This window comes from Rhea americana, unplaced genomic scaffold (genome assembly GCF_003343005.1).
Source record: "Rhea americana isolate MKP2758 unplaced genomic scaffold, rheAme1 scaffold_257, whole genome shotgun sequence".
Lineage (NCBI taxonomy): Eukaryota > Metazoa > Chordata > Aves > Rheiformes > Rheidae > Rhea > Rhea americana.
The window spans coordinates 106,834-125,824 of record NW_028186376.1 but is presented as its reverse complement, the minus strand read 5'-3'; the positions used below and the strand labels follow the sequence as shown (position 1 = coordinate 125,824).

Genomic DNA, 18,991 nt, shown 5'->3' with positions numbered 1-18,991 from the left:
CCGGGCTTCCGCCGGTGCCGGGCACACGTGGAAGGCGAAGGCACGACGGCGGCGGCGCCGCCCGCGGGCTCCCCCCGTCCCCGCCTCGCAGCCTCGACGGCGAGCCTCCACGGAGCGCAGCTGACTTTATTGAAGCGCAGCAGGGCCGTACGACAGAAAGCAAGCGGTGCTCACAGCTGGCCTCCCGGCCCGGGGCGCCCGCGAGGTGCCAGGCCAGGGCTGCCTGCTCCCGGCGCAGGAGCTGCTGTGCGCCTGACTGGCCACCTCCGCGTGCTGCCTGGGCTCCCTGTGGCCCGTGGGGCAGCCCCGCTCCTGGGCCTTGTCCCGCCTCAGCAGGATCCAGCGGCGATAGCAAACAGTGCAAACAGGGGCTAAAGGCACTTCTTGGAGGGGCTGCATGCCCCCTTGGCTGCCCCACAGCACACAGCGGGCACAGCAGGCAGCAGTAGTGTGGGGCAGGGCACCCAGAGCCGAGACRCAACCCTTTCTAGCCCAGGCGCTCCTCGTCCTCCTTGGGCAGCTCGCAGGCAGCCTCTGCCAGGCGTCTGTCCTCCTCGGGGTGCTCCGGGGGCTCCCCTTGCTCGTTGCTGTCATGTGCTGCCTCACCCTCCGAGCCTGTCTCATCCGAGTCATCCTCCTCCAGATAGCGGTAGCCACGCACCTTGTGCCGTGGGCGGGGAATGCGGGGCATGCGGTATGCCACATGCCGTGCCAGCTTGTGCTCCATCCACATGTAGGCACTGGTGGCCACTGCCAGCGCCAGCAGCATGATGGACAGCTTGGCCTGCAAGAGGGCAGACCGGGGGCTGAGGGTGCTCCTGCCCCCCAGGCCCCGTGGTCTCCATGGGTGATGCAGCTGACCCTGGGCTTGGGGGCACTGTGGGGATGGCTGCCTGCTTGCCCCTGCTCACCTTCATGGGCAGCTCCAACCACAGATACACCACAAAGATGGCCAGGGCCTGCCACCAGTGATAGATGGTGAAGATGAAATCTTGGCGTTCTTTGTCTTCATATAGCATGCCCAGGAGAACTGCATGGGAAGAGATAAGCTTAGCCCATCGGCGTGTCCCCCCTGCCCTGCTGGCAGCCCCTCTCTGGGCAGCACCTGACTGCAACAGGTCTGTTCTCACTGGCAGGTCTAGGGAGTTAGGACCACCTGGCTGTGCCATGCCATGGGATGTGCAGAGGGGACACGTTGGGAGCTGAGACCACATGGCTATGTCATAGCAGGTGCTCAAGGTGAGGCTGTGTTGGGAGCTGAGATTGCCTGGCTGTGCCATGCCAAGGGATGGATGGAAGGGAGGTGTTGGGAGCTGGGAACCTGGCTTACCCATCCCTGGTACTCACTGCTAATGCCCGTTTTGTTGAGGGCACTTCCCATGCCCCAGAGTGTGGCCAGTGTGTACAGCAGAGGTGCCTGGACCAGGGACCGAGGCTCGGGCGCCCAGCAGAAGAGGGTCACCAGCAGTGCAGCATGGATGAGGGCTCCAGCCAACAGCAGGCTGTGCCGCTGCAGGCGCAGGGCACAGAGGGCCAGGCTGGAGAAGGCTGAGGCAGAGAAGCCGTAGGCCATGAGGAGGTATGCCAGCTTCTCCAACCCGATGGCACACACGCCATAGTTCTGCAGGAAGGGCAGACAGGCACCAGCTCTTAGTAAAGCCCTGGCCAAGTGCCAGCCCTCCTGGTGCCCCGAGGCCCTTCCCGCCCTGTCCCAGGGGCCGCAAAGTATACCAGGGAGAAGCCAGTGCAGACAAAGAGCACCTCGAAGCCGCTGTAGATGAAGAAGGGGAAGAGATGACGGAGGCGGTAGTCCCGCATGTGCTTGAAGGGCAGCTGGAAAATGTTCCCCCAGCCGATGCTGCGCAGGTCAATCTCCTCCGTGGGCCGGTAGGCTGAGCCGCAGAGCACTAAAACCTGCCACGGAGCCATGAGCGAGCTGGTAAGGAGAGCCCATGCCAGCTAGCACCTGCCCCAGCACTCACCACCAGCATGGAGAGGAAGGCTGCTGCCATGAGGGCACTCTCTACGATGATGAGGTTGACACTGCGGGGCAGGCTCTGCAGCACGGTCTTGTTGAAGCCAGGCAAAATGCCCTTGCTCAGGGTACCTGGAGGGCACACGCTGCGTCTCAGCACCAACCCAGTTGCCAAGGGAGAGGGGAGATGGCGCCAGACCACGGGGCAGTCTTACGCCTTGGCACTCACCACAGTGCTTGACCCCGAGGAGTGTGTGGTTGAGCTGGTAGAGGTAGTTGTTGAGGAAGAACAGCATGGGCATCTGAGCGCAGACGAAACTCAGCTGCAAGAGAAGGCAGGGGGCGCTCAGCGCCAGGCTGCTCTGCCTGCCGGCTCCCCTATGTCCCAGTGGCAGTGCTCACGTGGAAGCAGGCATAGAAGAGAGTATGGAAGACAACAATGTAGGCATTGCAGGCGCCTCGCGGCGCCCGCTGCTGCTCCTGGACATGCTCCTCCTTGTAGTTAGCATACTCGTAGTACTTCTGGGCCATCCTGCAGGGCAAAGTGGTTCAGCTGATGGCACCTGCCCCCTCTCCCCTACCGTGTGATGTAGTTGCCTATAGAAGCCCAGAGAGGCACAATGGCCACCCCGATAGCCACTGCGGAGGGCACCAGCGTGTAGTAGCGCTCCCAGTAGTTGCTGGAGACGAAGAGGGCATAGATGCCCATGGCCAGGAACATTGTCCACTTAGTGCCRAAAAACCTGCCAGGGCCAAGGAGAAGTCCAGATGGGTGCCAACATGGGTGCCAAAAGGAGCAGGGAGTGCAGGGCAATGTTGTACCTGATGAGAACAGGTGTGTAGAGCAGTGCCACGATGGGGGTGACATTGATACCCATGAGCACCTTGCGGTCGATGTCCTCCAGCTCCATGTTGCTGTATTTCACCTCTCGGTAGGTCTCATCATAGTGCAGGATGAGCTGCATCTGCAGTAGGCCTGGGGGAGCCCCGAGCACTCGTCACGGCCCAGCCCTGCAACGGCCACGCAGGRAGCCCCGGCTGCGGTAGGCACCGCGGTGGCAGCCGGCGCGGGAGGCAGGGCCGTACCCAGGTACACGCCGTAGGTGAGCATAGCCGCCAGGCTGGCAGCCAGCACGTTCTTGACGACACCGAAGCGTTTACGGCGGAAGTACTTCTGCTCTTCCTCCTCCTCGTTGTAGTCGGGGTGCGCGCCCACAAAGTCATCCAGCTACGAGGCCGCCGCTGGTCAGCCTTAGGCACAGCGGCCCCTGTGCAGCCACGGCGTGCCCGGGCCACCGTGGCCACCTGCCGGCTAGGTCCTGGGGACTCACAGCCACCCATGCAAGACCGCTGGGCCTCCTCACCTGTGCCTCTGTCCCCTCAGAGCCGAGCCTKTTCTCCCCCACCATGTTGGTGGTGTCTTGGCCGCAGTTGGGGCCTTTCTCCATTGCTGAGTCTGGGGGATGGCCTGGGGGAGTGTCAGAGGTGGGCAGTCCTGAATGGCACCCCATGTGGCCTATACCCCTGTGCCCAGCACCCACGTGCCCCAGGCCCCTGCACCCGTGTGTGCTGCAGCCCCTGTGCCCAGCACCCGCATCCCCCAAACCCCCAGCCCCAGCATCCACCTAGGTGAGAGTCCTTGTGCCAAGCACTCATGTGCCCCAAATCTCCACACTCTGCATCATGTGTGCTGCAGCCCCTGCAGCCTCTGTACCCAGCACCCATGTCTCCAGGTCCCCCGTCCCTGTACCCATGTGTGCTGCAGCCCCTGTACCCAGCACTTGTGTGCCCAGCACCCATGTGCCCCAAACACCCACACCCAGCACCCAGGTAAGCTGCAGCCCCTGCAGCCCCTAAACCCAGCACCCTCAGCCCCTGTATGCCCCGAGCCCTTGCACTCACGTGTACTGCAACCCAGTGCCCAGCACCCATGAGCCCCAAACACCCACACCCGGCACCCATGTGTACTGCAACCCGTTGCCCAGCACCCATGGGCCCCAAACACCCACACCCGGCACCCATGTGTACTGCAACCCACTGCCCAGCACCCACGGGCCCCGAGCTCCCACACTCTGCACCCATGTGTACTGCAACCCACTGCCCAGTACCCAGGGGCCCCGAGCCCCCCGACCCTGCACCCATGTGTATTGCAACCTGGTGCCCAGCACCCACGGGCCCCGAGCCCCCCCACCCTACACCCATGTGTATTGCAACCCGGTGCCCAGCACCCACGGGCCCAGAGCCCCCACACCCTACACCCACGTGTGCTACAGTCCTTGTGCCCAGCACCTGCGTGCCCAGCACCCCCAGCCCTTGCACCCGTGTGTGCTGCAGCCCCGGTAGCAGGCACTGGGGCCGGGCCGGGCCGGGCCGGGCGCCCCTCCCTCGCGGGGGCGGGGCGGGGCGGGAGGAGGTGCCCTTAAAGGGGCCGCGCCTCAGCCCGAGCCCCGCGGGCGCTGCCCTCCGCCTCCGCCCAGCACCCGGGACCCTGCCAGCACTCCCGCCCAGCATCCTGGCTCCCCGGGCCTCAGCACGCCGCTGTTGCCTGCACGGCACCAGGCCCTTCCTGCGCAGCACCCATTGGATCTCAACCTGCCCAGCAGCGCCACTTGCATAGCAAACATTGTACCCCAACTTGTGCACCTTCCCCACAGCATAGCGCCCCCAAAATCCGCTGCATGGCACCCCTGCCCCTATGCAGCACCCCCGTATGCCTCACACCCGACAACACAGCACCCAGCCTGTTCCCATCCCCACCCTGGGTGCCACCGGCGCCTGCCGCCAGCCAACCCACCTGCAGGGCTCTGGCTATGCCTGGCCCGGGGTGCTGGTGTCACCCTGTGCTGCCGAGACTGAGGTGGGAGCTGGGCTCACCCGGCGGGCACTGCAGGCCTGGTGGGTGCTGTGGGGTCCGGTGAACCAGCTCACGGCTCCCTTCCCCTTCCTGGAGTCGCTCTGGGCGCCTTTCGCTCTCTCGGTTCCTCTTTCCTGGCCCTGGGGCCCTGCTGAGGCAGTGCCAGGGTGACGGGGCAGGGTGCCCTGCCATGCTGTGCAGCAGGGGGGGACCCCAGCTCGGGGAGACCCTGCCAGTCTGGCATGGACCACCTCATTGCACCCCTGTTTGCATGTGTTGGGGCTGGGGGCTCCCAGTGGGAAATCAYTGCTCCTTCCGGCACAGCATTCCAAAACCTGGGGTCAGGGGGGCACCCGTGCTGCCCTCCATCAGTCCCCTGCCAGGGAGAGCAGCAGTGCCAGGGGCAGTGGGAGGCTGCAGGGGTGAAGGTTGCCAGGGGGCAGGGTGGGGAGGAGCAGGCTGAGCCTGTTTGCAGGGTGGAGCTGACAATATTGCTGTTACTGGATGCTGTGAGAGTCGGGGCAGGAGCCGGCAGAGCTGGTAGTGGGACATTTTTTGAGATGTAGTGCCGGATGGCAAGCTGGTGACTGGCACATGCATTATGCTGGCTTTGGGTGCATTTGAGGAGGAGGTGAGGGTGAGGGGGGACATAGGCTGGGGGGAGAGCAGATGGGAGGTGGCGCATGGGGGCTGCCTGGGTTGGCAGAGAAGCAAGCAACATGCCTTGGTACTGCTGGCATTGGTCCCAGGTGCAGTGGTGGGGCAGGATGTGGCCCATTACTGCAGAGCCACAAGGATCGGCAAATATGATGGTTGAGAGGAACCACTGCCCTGCAGCACCCTGCACTCTGGGCAGGAGGAACCTGGCAGGCTCTTGGATGGGGGTCCCATGGGGAGCAATGCAGGAATGGGCTTGTTTCCTAGCCCTGTGATGTTCCTACAAGGAGCAAGGGGTTGCTCTGGGCTACCCGTCCCCATGTTGCTTGCAGTACCCAAAACCTCCAAGGGTGCAGATTCCCTCTTGCCAAGGACGGAGCACATCCCTTCCCCACCTTGGCACAGTGTTGCGATGAGGCTCTGCACAGTGGCTGAGGCTTTGGCATGGCCCACGGTGCATGGAGCAAGGCTGCTGCCCTTTCTGTTTATGAGGCAGGGCGATCAGGGCCAGATGGATGAGTCGGTGTGCAGGGAGCCCCGGTTGGCAGCAGGGGAGATGGAGTGCTGTGGGTGTGTGGAGTGGAGGAGCTGGGGCAAGTGGGCACCTGTCTGCAGGATGCTGCTGCCATGGGCAGGGATCAGGGCACCGAGTGAACTTGGGGAGGGTAAAGTGGCCATGAAGGCACAAGAAGCAATAAACTATTAGTGGGCAACCCCAGAGGGAGCGGGCTTCAGTGGGCTTATGTCCCCATGGGATCTGTCAAGGTCCTCCTGCATCAGGGCACCCCTGAGATGCAGCATGAGGAGCGTCTGCAAGGTCCCTGTGGGTCAGGGTGCCCCTGGAGCTCAGTGTGTGAGGTGTCTGTGGGGTGCTCCTACATAAGGGTGCCTGTGGGGTGCAGCATGAGGGGAGCCTGTGAGGTCCCTGTGGGTTAGAGCACCCCTAAGATGCAGCATGAGGGGCACCTGCAGGGTCCCTGTAGGCCACGGCACCCCTGGGGAGCAGCACAAACGTTGAAGATCTCTGGTAAAAACAAAGCTATCTTGCAGAGCAGGTAATACCAGGGTGGCTGGTGGAAGCGGAATAAGTAAAACCGTAACAAGTTCTGATCCCCCAAATAAAATATCCAGAGSAAATGAGATCACTCCTTTCTCTTTTGGGTGTTGGARTAGGGGAGTATAAAGCATCAAAGATGAGAAAGGAAAGGAGGGGTCAATACTGAGTCCAGTACTGTTCAACTTAATAATCAGTGACTTAGATAATGAAACAGAGTGCACGCTCGGCAAGTTTGCTGATGATACAAAATGGGGAGGAGCGGCTGATACACCAGAGGGCTGTGCTGCCATTCAGAGGGACCTCAACAGCCTGGAAAGATGGACAAAGCGGAACCTCATGAGGTTCAACAAAGGGAAGTGCTAAGTCCTGCGCCTGGGGAGGGCTACTAAGACGATAAAGGGAACAGAGCATCTCTCCTATGAAGAAAGGCTGAGGGAGCCAGGGCTGTTCCACCTGGAGAAGACTGAGGGGAGATCTTATCAACATGTTTAAGTATCTGAAGGAAGGGTTTAAAGAGGATGGGGCAAGACTCTTCTCAGTGGTGCCCAGCAATAGGACAAGAGACAGTGGACACAAATTGAAACATAGGAAGTTCCATCTGAACGTGAAGAAAAACTTCTTTACTGTGAGGGTGACTGAGCACTGGAATAGGTTGCCCAGAGAGGTAGTGGAGTCTCCTTCCTTGGAGACATTCAAAAGCACTCTGGACACAATCCTGGGCAGTGTTCTATGGGTGACTCTGCTTGAGCAGGGAGATTGAACTAGATGATCTCCAGAGGTCCTTTCCAATCTCAACAATTCTGTGATTCTGTGATCCATGGGATATATGTGGGTCGCAGCACATTAGAAGTGGTTGTGTGGCACTGGGAGTCCCTCAGTGCCATGGGGGAGGTCCCATCCTGTCCCCGACCTCATCTCCATTCCCACCCCACGGAGGCGGGACACTGTCCTGCCCGCCCCTGCCTGTGGGTCTTGTCCACCTGCCCCACAGCATTTAGAAGGGCTCCCCAAGCCCTGGCACCACCAGCCTGGCCTCCTGCTCCTCTCACCACCACTCAGCCCCCCAGGTAGGCACTGTGGGACCCTGAGCTCAGCCAACCCCTRCATGGCATTGGTGGGCCCCACGCTGGGTCTGTGTTGGAAGGCATCTCCAGCCCCACACAGGTGCATGTGGGAGCCTGGCAGCCTTGTGGGGCTGTCTTACCTGCCTCTCCCCTTCCCCAGGGTCTCTTCAGGAAGGATGGGTGGCTTGGTCATGGGGGCAGATGTGGGGCTACAGCTACGCCTCCTGGATCTGGGCATGTTCTCGTATGCTGACGCAGTGGCAGTGGGCCCAAAGGAGGGCTGGCTGCCATGGRGCAGAACCAGCATCAAGGACCCTGGGAATCCCTGTGGAGTGAGTCCCATGGTGTCATGACAGCCCTGGGAGGAGGAAGGGAGTCCCTGTGGGGTGAGCCTCATAGCTGCATGGAGGTGTGCTGGCAGTCCTGCGCCAGTGATGGGGCTGGACGCAGGGCCTCTGGGGGTGCCTGAACCTGTCCGGGCTGGACCCTCTGCTCTGACCCTGGCAGACATTCCAGGAATCTCAGGCATCCCCCAGCRGGTGCACCAGGGCCTCCGGCAGCCACACAGGGCTGAGTCACCCCTACGGCCAGGACAGCCCTGAGCACAAAGCCACTTTTCAAAGGCGCCACCAACTGCCCTGGGCTGGGCCTGTAACGGGGGACATGTATATCCTTGTAAGGCGACTCCTCTCTTGACTGAGCCAGCCTCTCCAAAGCTTCTCCATGACAGGGCTGGCGCATGTCCTGCTCTGCTTGCTTTTTGACTTGCCCTGACACAGCACCCGCCTGGTGTGCCTGCAACTGGGGAGGACCAGTGCAAGCCCCAAAGCTGGCTGAGAAATGGATGGATGGGTGGATGGAAAGGCTGTGCCTGCCCCTCTTGCCCTTCTTGCAGGGTGTTGCCCAGCTCTTTGGAGCTTGCTACGGGGCCCCCCACTGCCAGCCTGGCTGACACTTGCCCCAGCCCATGTGCAGCCCTGCCGTCACCCACCCCCTGCCTCTCCCCAGGGCCTCTGTGTGCTCTATGGAAATCAGCAGCCCGGTCTCGCAGTTCAGCCTGCAGCAGCCCCTCGAGCTCCCTGAGCAGCAGCTTACTTACGGCAAGTGCAGCCTTGTGGGCAGTGGCACCGGCAGAGAAGCAATGGGTGGCGAAGGCAGCCAGAAGGGAAGCATTAACTGCAGTGCCATGAGGTGAGAGTGAAGGGCTGGGGGCACATGCCTGGGGACAGAAGGGAGTTGAGGTGCTTGGAGAGAGGGGTGGAGGGTGGTGGAGGAAAGAGGTGCTGTGGCAGTGCCGGGTTGGCAGGTGCCAGTAGGATCCCCTGGATGGTGCTGATGGGGAACAAGGATGCTGGGGACAAATTTTGGGGAGCCAGTGGTCACCATGATACAAAGTGGCCCTGTAGAGTGGAGGTTTGGGGAGGAGGTACTGTTGGGAATGGCGAAGCATGAAAGGCAAGAGGGGCCCTTGTCCCCAGTGCGGCCAACCTTGGGAATACCTAGGTGTCCAGACTCCCTGCCTTCTCCCAAGGGCCTCTGGACTCCAGTTTGATCCAGGCGCAGGGCCTGGGGAGACATGGAGCTCCTCTCCCTTGTCACCTTGAGTGGTGGGCCTGGGCCAGGGTGCAGGGCTGGGGTTCCCTCTGACATCCACATCCCCGCAGTCGGAACCCCTACGCAGGGCTGGTGAGCCGCCTGCGGGCAGCCTGGCTCTCAGGGAAGACGCGGCCCATGGAGTACCGCGTGTCCCAGCTGGAGGCCCTGGGCCGCTTCCTGGATGAGAAGAAGCAGGACATCCTGGAGGCCACTGCCTTGGACATGCGCAAGGTGAGGGGCTAGGTAGAGGAATGGGGTGCTGGGCATGGGGGTCCGCTCATCAGGGTCCAGCATCCCCCCATGTTGGGATCTTGCATCCTGCTAGGTGCAAGCACTGAACAGAGGGGACAGCTTTTGGGGTCCTGTGTGAAGGGGACACAGGACCCCAAAAGGGACGTTGTTGGTCCTATATCTTGCTGGCTGCAGGCACAGGGCTTTGGGCATGGGGGTCCTCTAATCAGGTTCCTGCATCCCCCCTCACTGGGATCTTGTGTCCCACTGGGCCCCAGAAGCCAAGGAGCTGCCACAACTCTTCCTGGGCTGCCAGCTCCCGTCTTTGTGCAGTTGGTTGCCCAGATAGGCTGGAGGAGTAGGGTGCAAGGGCACTCCAGGGCTGTTGTGGGGCACCTGTAGGTGCTCTGAGCGTGGGGTCCCCTGCAGAGCTCTACACAACAGCGGTTAGCTGGGGCATGTGAGTGCTAGACGGGCAGGCTGAATGCTGCTAGCCACGTTCAAAGTGGCTCATGCTGGCCAGCAGGAAAGGAAAATATCTCTCTGCCTGTGCTCACTGTGAGGATGCAGTGCAGCATCAGTGTGACAGTGGCATAGATTGCCTGATCCTGCCTGCGCAACTCCCCTCCAGCCCTGTGGGCCACATCCTGGCACCACTAAGGTTTTCCTGTCCAGTTCAATGCTCCCTTCCCAATATTGGTGCTGGCTTCATTGTAGAGCACCAGCTTCTGTAAGCAGAATCTTCCCCATGGAGTTACAGAGCTTCACTCTTGATGTACACCCAAATCATCAGCAAGTCCCAGGTGGCCTCACGTGGCATCCACGGTGTCGCAGGTGTGGAAAGCTGCACCCTGGGTTGTTACTCACTGGCCAAATCGTACCAGGGATTACCAGTGTTGTGCAACGTGCTGGCTTTGCGCATTCTTCTGTGGGCCATTCAAAGCTGCTGTGGCTTRCTTGTCTCTCAGGGGATGGCTTTTGTCGGCAGGGTTGTTGGGCTGCACTGTGGCACAGTCAGGGAAGTGGCTGTAGTTTTGGGAAGGCTTTAGGTATTGTGGTACCCTGGGAACTTCTAGGATGGTGCCCATCAAGGAAAGAGGGGATGATTTGCACCTTTGTCATATTCAGCAGTCTCCACTCATCTCTTGTCTGGTTGGGCACATCAGGACACTCCTTCTTTTCCCCTTCCTAATATGTGCTACAGCCTGATGACAACTGCACGCCTCAGTTAAGGTGCTTCCAGTGCTTCATTAGGAAGTTTTCTGAGGGATGGATTGCCTAGTTATAGTGTGACTGGTCCCAGTTGGGTGCCCCTGCACACTGGTTAGAGGATTTTTGCAATTTTTCATCTCTCATCAGATTGGGTACTCTTTCAATAAGGTATCATGGCTGTAGATGTCGTTACCTGGTAGTGGTAGCACTTAGAGGATTTGTGTCTTTGGGTGTATCAGCGCACTGACTATGCCCTGAAATGTGGATTTCACAATTCTAAAATCTCACAAGGCTTGTAATTGCCTTGTTTGCTTGAGGTGAGAATCTTCTGCTTCAGCAAGATGTTGATACACATCAGCATGGGAAGTACATTGTCCATGTTTCCTAATTTTATGTAATTAAGAGCTGATTGACCAGTAATATGCTTGTTATGCAGTCAGGCCTTCATAGTTAGATGGACAATTCATCTGGTCTTACGTATCTGAGGTGGGTGCCTCACCCCTAGTAGTGCTCATTTCTCTCCATTGATGATAGAAAGAACCTGGATGACTCACACTTAATGTCCCATCTTCCAACTTTAATGCCTCATCAAAACCCTTAGTGTCTCATCTTCACTAGCAATTGCTTCATCCTCCTAGAAATGCGATTATCAGCCTGAGCCGAGAGAATGGCCCGTTGCTTCATCAGACATCCGATGGATGTGCTGGCTGAGCACTCATCTCTAGCAGCTGTGAATTGTGGAAGTGGAATACGTCCAGTTGCTTCAGCAGTGTTGAGAAACCAAAAGTTCAAGCACAGCTGGTTGATTGAGTTGGGCTTGGTGGTGAAGTACATGAAAGGTTGCCATTTGAGACTTAGCAGTCAGATTTCCTAACCAGAGAAACCCTGAACCAATATTTTGCTGAAGAAGGGCTCCCACCCAGAGATTTACTTTGTTTGAGGAATCTGAAGAGAGTTGTGGCAGTGTGTATCAGGCAGCTATGCGCACAAAAGTTTGCAGGCTGCTTAATAGGGCAAAGAGTTTTGCTTCTTCTGCTCTGGAGTCATGTTTTGGAAGCTTGAAAATAAACTTCCTCCTGGCTATTCTGCACCATCCTCTAGCTGAAGTGTTGCCTCTCCAGAGCAATGGAGTTGTTTTACTGATCCTGCCCAACTATCTTCTTGTGTCTTAACGCTTCTCCCACAAGACCAGGCAGTTGTGTCCTTAATTCTGTTTCACTGTTATTGCGTCAGTGCCAAGGACCTACCACATGCAGGAAATACCTCTGTAGCCTCTTTGATTCCAGCTTTTACACCCAAGCAATATACCACTCTCAAGTAATGGTCAATACTGCATGTCCTGACAGTTTAGCTTGATAGAACTCGATGGGTTTATTTAATTCAGTTATTTCTGATTTTTCACCYGATGTTCCTTTCCCAGCCTAATGTGGGCTCAGATGCAGTAGCTCCAGAAGTTCAAAGGATTTTTCTGCTTCGGACAAGAGTCTGATGGCATGTGGTAGAGCTCTGCCCTGCACAGTCCTGCAGATCTGTCACAGGGCAAATAACTAAGCTGTTAGTCTTCTTTATATTCCTCTGTGAATAAAGTAATTTTGGCTTTCACACACAGGCCCAGGCTTTAGAAGGCAGCTCTGAACTTTGCTTCCAGCTTGTGTTCCCAGGGAGGGAGCCTATGCCTAGGAAGCTGGGACATGGTGACTCACGGCAATGAGGGCAAGCACACCAGTTTGAAAGCTTAACTGCATGTTTTCCAGTCCCAGGTCAATGACGTGGAGCCAGTGCCCGGCTCACAGCTAACTTGGATTTGAGCACTAAGGATGGCTGCATCTGATACAGCTTTTCTGTAGCCATCCCTTCTCTGGAACTCCGGTGACAGTGCTTGGTCCCCCCTTGGCTCAGGTCTCTACTGTTAGATAAACTTGGGAAGTTATTAAATTTTGATTTCTCAGCCAAAATACCCATTTCCGTAAAATTTCAGGGACTGTGGTATTCCTTGGACCTCTGTCTTAGGGCCTGCAGGAAATAATAGCCACTGGGGCCTTTTAGGGGGCAGAACAGAAGAGCAGAGACATGTCTCTCATGGATGGGGAGGAAACAGAGCACAGTGTTGGGAGCGATGCTTATGGCATTCTCTGTCCCCAGCCATCCTTTGAGGCCTGTTTCTCCGAGATTCTCCTCTGCAAAAATGAGCTCAATGACACCCTTAACAACCTCTCCCACTGGATGAAAGATGACCATGTGGAGAAGAATCTGGTAAGGACAGAAATTCTGGGCTGCCATGGTGGGAGAAGAAAAATTGCAGGTGGAAAAGGGCAGAGCTCGTTCAGAGGGGGAGCACAGTGTGTCCTTGATTTGAGGCAGGGCAGGAGGTGGTGGGAATGGTGCTAAGGCTATGGCCTGACTTGCAGGTGACACAGCTGGACTCAGCTTTCATCCGCAAGGACCCGTATGGGGTAGTGCTCATCATTGCTCCCTGGAATTACCCTATCCACCTCTTCCTCGTGCCCCTCATCGGGGCCATCGCTGCTGGTGAGTCTAAGCTGTGCCAGAGCCAAATCCTTCCTCCAGCCCGGAGGACCCAGCCCATAGTGGTAGCAGTGCTGGGCACTGGGGATGGTCTGGCTGGGTGCCTTATCTCCAGTCTAGGTCTGGAGTGCCAGGAACACTGGCTGCGAGTGTGTCACTGCTCTAATATCCTGCCCATCTTCCCCCAGGTAACTGTGTCATTGTCAAACCCTCGGAGACGACGAAGAACACTGAGAGGCTCGTGGCTGAAGCGCTGCCCGGCTACTTGGACAATGTAAACARCATTTCCTGTCCTTCTCCCTGTCCCTGTCCCATGGCCAGGGCGTTGCCAAGCCCACTGCCCTGTGCACGCCAGGCGCTGTGCCTACCTTGCATGCACTGACACCAGAGCTGCCCCCGTGCCCAGGCGCTGCCCATGCCCACTTCTTCCACTCTCAGCCARTGTCCCCATGCCCAGCAGCCCTGGATGCTCTTTGTGGGAACGAGGACAGAGTGGGCTGGGCAAATGCTCACAGAGGGGTTGGGACTCTTCCTCTTATGTTGCAGGACTGTTTTGCCGTGGTGACTGCTGGAGTGGAGGAGACCACCAAACTGCTGGAGAACAAGTTTGACTACATCTTCTTCACTGGTACGTGCCAAGGGCCAGAGCTGAGCCCTGCCTGACTGCTGGTTTCTTGTGCAAATTGGGAGAGGATTCCCACCAGACTGCTTGCTGCAGCTTAGCGTCTCCATCACAGAGGAAGGGTAGCAGCCTGCCTGCAGGCATAAGGCCCCCTTCCTGGCCCTCCAGGAGGCGAGAGCTGCTTGCGAGGGCTGTCCTGGGGATCTGGTGTCAGGATCCAGTGGAGGATCTGGGGTGTATGTTTTTGAGACACTGGTGGGACTTGATGTGTTTCCCACCGGGCCTGGCTCCCTCGAAGTCAGGGGCCCGTGGCTGTGGGATCCCTGCTGTGACACATCTCTCCCTGCCCTCAGGCAGCCCCTCCGTGGGCAGGATCATTATGACAGCTGCTGCCAAGCACCTGACACCAGTGACGCTGGARCTGGGAGGCAAGAATCCCTGCTACGTGTCTGACACCTGCGAGGTGCAGAATGTGGCCAGACGAGTGGCCTGGGGACGCTTCTTCAACGCAGGGCAGACCTGTATTGCACCCGACTACATACTGTGCAGCGTGGAGATGCAGGAGAAGCTGCTGCCTGCCCTGCGTGAGGCCATTACTGAGTTTTATGGCCCCAACCCCCAGGAGTCTCCTGACTTTGCCCGCATTGTGGGAGACAAGCAATTCCGTCGTATCCGGGCTCTGCTGAGCAGCGGGCGTGTGGCCATTGGAGGGCAGAYGGATGAGCAGGAGCGCTACATTGGTGAGGACGTAGGGATATGGGTTAGCATGTGGGGAGCAAGGAAGCTCTGGGCACGGGAACATGTGATGGGGAAGCAGAGATGGTATAAATCAGAACCACAGGGGATTTTATGTGTCAACCTTCAGTCACAAGGACAACATGGACATCTAAAAACTGAAACCTATGGAGAGATGCATAGAATCTTTTGTTGGAAAARGGAATTTGTGAACCAGCTGTTTCCTAGCATGTCCTGGGGTTGCGGGACCATCAATTTCTGTGTGCTAGGTGATACACTGCCATAATCTCTTTCTGCAGCTCCCACAGTGCTGGCAGATGTGCAGCCCTCTGATCCTGCCATGCAAGAAGAGATCTTTGGGCCCATCCTGCCCATTGTTGTTGTGGCCAGCATGGATGAAGCCATTGAGTTTATCAATTCCCGTCCACAGCCGCTGGCCCTGTATGTCTTCTCCTGCGATAGCAAGGTGTGGTGCATGGATCAAAAAAGGGGGCAAGGAAAATGGGGCTGTAAGGCTAGTGCCCACCTGGCTGGCAACCCAGGGCACGCTCTAAAGGTCCTTCTGAACTCTGCTCCTCTGGGCACACAGGGGCTGATAGTGGAGTTAGCTGATGTCTGGCAAGCGCTGCCTACAATGCGAGGGCTGTGCCCCATGTGCCCCATTCTGATGGGAATCCTCTCCCCATGTCCTCAGCAGATGTGTTCAGCCCTGTTGGTGTCCCATGGATCTTGATTAGAGCAGACAGTCCTGGTCATGGGGGAAGAACTGCAGCTTGAGGTGCAGGAACAGGGTCTGTCACATCTGCCTTCTCTGCTTCCCTTCCAGGTGGTGAAAGAGGTGCTGGAGCGGACAAGCAGCGGTGGCTTTTGTGGAAATGACACCCTGATGCATGTGACGTTGACCTCGCTGCCCTTTGGTGGGATTGGTAGGTCCAAACCCCCCAGCCCTGCCTGTCTTTAGCCAACTGTGAGCCAGCTATGATCAGCTCCAACAACCCTGTGCCTGAGTTACGCAGRGCATGGTGAGACATGATATCCAGGGAGATGGGACACCATACCTGGGCCCAAGATCCTCAGCTTCAGGGCACTCAGTGAAGCCTACCAATCTCTACAGACATACTTTTGCACTGCTAAGCTTTGAATTAGACCCCATCAGAAATGTCAGCTCTTTGCTTCACTGTGCCGGSGTTGAACTCTTGGGCTTTGCAGCCCTGTTTCTAGTGAACATACCTAGAAAACCGTAAGTTTTCTTCTGCCCTGCTTGCTGTCACAAGCACAGTGTCAGCAGGGGTACTTCATAAAAAAATGTAGGGGTTTATATCACTGACCCCTTGAGTATTTCCTTGATATTTCTGAGCAGCATGGGTGGCTGGGTGTGAATTTTGTGCCAGTGTAGAGCTCCTCTCTTGCTCATGCTTACATGGAGGCTCTTCAAGTACTGCTTCCTAGGGTCAATCTCTCACTCTATTCCCCTTCTAGGAGCACATCCAGTGGTGTTGTGCTTCTTAGGTAGGTGAGCTTTTCTTCTGTTGAGAGCAAGCACCCATCAGCGGTGCTGTATGGGAGCCTGTAACACTGCTCATGAGCAGGCTTGTCTGTGAATTCTGCTTTCCTAAGACAAATAATAGGAGTAGAATGCTTACAAACCTCTCAAAAATCCGTTTGTGATAACTTGGAGATTCTCTTCAGGAAAGGCACAACCATCAGCAAGGAAGAGTTTGCCTTATATGAAAACAAAATTTGTTTTCTCAGGTGAAATGCCAAGTCTGTCTAGCCTTGGACCCTGTTTGTAGCCTTTCTCACAATTAGATGCTCAAGGAAGAGCRTGGGAATACAGAAAGCCACTAACAGTGCTTCTGCAGAACATTTTCCCAGTCTTCCCGAATCTTACCCAGAATATTCTCCCAGTCTTTGGATCTCAGGATAGAATATCTCAGATTTATGCTTGACATGAAGCAGTAACACTTTTCACTGGAGAAAACACAGAGCCAGGTAAGGCAAATGGGTAAACTGAATGAAAACATACTGCTGATCTTGGTAGGTGGCAGTTCGTTGCCCACAGGAGAAGTACAGTGTTAGGATGGACTAGGGTAAGGATGGATGACCACAGTATGCTAACTTAATGAACCATCTCCAGCATACAGGCATTCCGAATAACTGCGTATCAGAGAATCCACAAGAGAGAAGTGAGCTTAGATCATCCTAGACTGTGTATTTTGTTACAGTACCTGGTCACCTCAAATTTAACGGCTCTGAAGGAGCAGAAAAGCCAGACAAACCTTCCATAACACTGGAATCAAAAGGGGCAATTGCTTAAAACAGAGGAAAGTGAAATATGTGGAAATTAAAAGAAACAACTAAAGCAGCAAAATGCTTGCAGGCAGTCTGAACACTTTTTAAAGATGGGTTGTCAAAAGTTTGAGATCAATTAAYATGATTATTCAAATAGACTTGGAATGAACCATAAAACCGGCTAGCTTGTTTGACTAGCAGAGTAAAAGGTGAATACTTGGTTTAAACAAAAAAAAATCAATGTTTTGTCCAAGCGAGAAACATGTGGAGGCAACTTCCCTCTTCAAGCTGACAGATGATTCAGACATAAATGGTCACCATGACAGCAAAGCAGAATGAATTCGTTGCTTGAGTATGAATTAGGGAACAGGTTTTAGTGGTTCCCATACCTTAACTTTCCKGTATGGAAATGATTCTCAAAAACTGCCTCGCAGTGTCAGGTGAAGCAGTTTTCTAACAACCTGATATGAAGATATAAAGTCACTGTGCTATTAACTGTGATGTGCAACCTCAAGTTTAAATCAGCTGCAGGAATCAGAGGATCTGCTGTTGCCAATGTGATTCCAGTTTTTAGGATTTTCTAGAAGAAGCTCCAACAAGCCTAACCATCATTCCAGGCAAGCTGGTGGTCTCTAACCAAAAGCATGGTTGAATATGGTGGAGTCAGGAAGAACAACATAGAGTTTTTTTAAAGGAAAATCAAGCCTCCAAGATCTGGCAAACCTTTCTGAAGGACCTGTGATTGTGTAGATAAATGTAGTCCAATATAACCAATGTACTTGGATTTCCAAGTAGTGATTATTTGCAGAAGGATTTGCTAGTACTGGGAAGCTGAGCAACAAAACAGTGAGTGAGGGTTGCATGGGAGACTGTGACTATTTCACTGAAATCCTCAGCATTGCACTTGGCACTGGGTCATCAGGGACCCAAATGTCAGGTATGGCTAGTGAAGGCAGGGAAGGCGAAAGGGGAAACTTTCGGTAGCACAGAACAAATTTGAGGTGCACCTGGGCCTGGGAGATGACTAGCAGGTTGGTTCCTGCTTCAGAAGCAAAGTGTTAGAGCTTGAAAAGGTACAGAGAAGGCCAAGAGATTTGATCAGAGATGTGGAGGAGATGGACTTTGTCTTGTAAAAAGGCTTATGAGAGGACATCTGACAGACATTTGTGTGTTCAGTGCTGTGCTTACATGGCTCTCGGCTCTATGGCGCGTCTCCATGCTTGCTCCCRGCCAGCCAGCCTTTACTTCCTAACAGTGATTTCTCCCATCCTCTGGGATGGCTGTGGATCCTGCCAGGGCACTGTACAGCCCTGTGACATCCCAGTGAAGCCACCTCGATGTCTGCCCATCTCCGCTGCACACAGACGCAGAGCTAGCAGAGGTCCCTTGCTCAAGGAGATCTGTTGTCTGTGTGATGGGTCCAAAGCTCATGCTGAGAGTGCAGGTGTGATTTTGGGGTTATTTCTGTGTTAGGGAAGTGAAAGAGCTCAGCCCAGCTGGTGCTCTGTGAGCACCCTGTAGCTCTGTAACCCATTGCTGCTCCGTACTCCTACACCACATCTATCAGGTCCTCCGCTGGCAACAGCGTCATTCAGCAGAACAAGTATTTACATCAGAAGGGCCTGTAACATGTTTCCCTTGTATATATTATGCTTGAGTGGGCATGAGCAGAGAGTCCCATAGACTCAAACCCGTGCTTTGTGTTGCAGGGAACAGCGGCTTGGGAAAATACCATGGCAAGTTCACCTTTGATACCTTCACTCACCACCGCAGCTGCCTGCACCGCAACATGGGACTGGAGACCATCAACGCCCTGCGCTACCCACCTTACAGCCAGCAGAAGTTGGGGTTACTGTCAGCTGCCTTTGAGATCAGGCGCAAGGGCATGTGCACCCTGCTCTGAGGACTGCTGCGGGCTGCCCAGCGCCACTCATAGACTGCCTCGGCTGGGGAGAAGACCTCCTGGCCTGGCCCCTACACTGGCGCCAGAAATTTAACCACTTTCCCCAGGAGGCTGTCATGCTCCTTCCATCCCTGCGCCAGTTCCCAATTCCCTTGCCATGTCCTTTGCCTCACTGTCACCCCTACACATGTAGGACAGCAGGGGAAGACATTTGCATCTAGTCAGCCCTGTCCACTTGCTCCTCCCCAGCTTCCTCTGCTCAGGACC

The 18,991-nt window shown here is 56.0% G+C and overlaps 2 protein-coding genes across 2 annotated transcripts; one reads left to right on the top strand and one right to left on the bottom strand.

Annotated features, from left to right (window-relative positions):
• Positions 1-108: 108 nt before the first annotated feature.
• Positions 109-4,353, bottom strand: UNC93B1 (unc-93B1 regulator of TLR signaling). Its single transcript, XM_085307300.1, has 12 exons — positions 4,265-4,353; positions 3,340-3,443; positions 3,062-3,203; positions 2,798-2,951; positions 2,557-2,718; positions 2,378-2,507; positions 2,205-2,298; positions 1,983-2,107; positions 1,732-1,914; positions 1,348-1,621; positions 912-1,030; positions 109-784 (listed from the first exon to the last, which is right to left on the bottom strand). The coding sequence occupies exons 2-12, from the start codon at positions 3,421-3,423 to the stop codon at positions 488-490; spliced, it is 1,764 nt and encodes a 587-aa protein (XP_085163426.1). The 5' UTR covers positions 3,424-3,443; positions 4,265-4,353; the 3' UTR covers positions 109-487.
• A 4,395-nt stretch (positions 4,354-8,748) lies between these two features.
• On the top strand, positions 8,749-18,724 carry LOC146594508 (aldehyde dehydrogenase family 3 member B1-like). Its single transcript, XM_085307402.1, has 10 exons — positions 8,749-8,798; positions 9,272-9,434; positions 12,789-12,899; positions 13,055-13,175; positions 13,361-13,446; positions 13,719-13,800; positions 14,148-14,534; positions 14,829-14,995; positions 15,356-15,455; positions 18,531-18,724. The coding sequence occupies exons 1-10, from the start codon at positions 8,749-8,751 to the stop codon at positions 18,722-18,724; spliced, it is 1,461 nt and encodes a 486-aa protein (XP_085163528.1).
• The last annotated feature ends 267 nt before the right edge of the window (positions 18,725-18,991 follow it).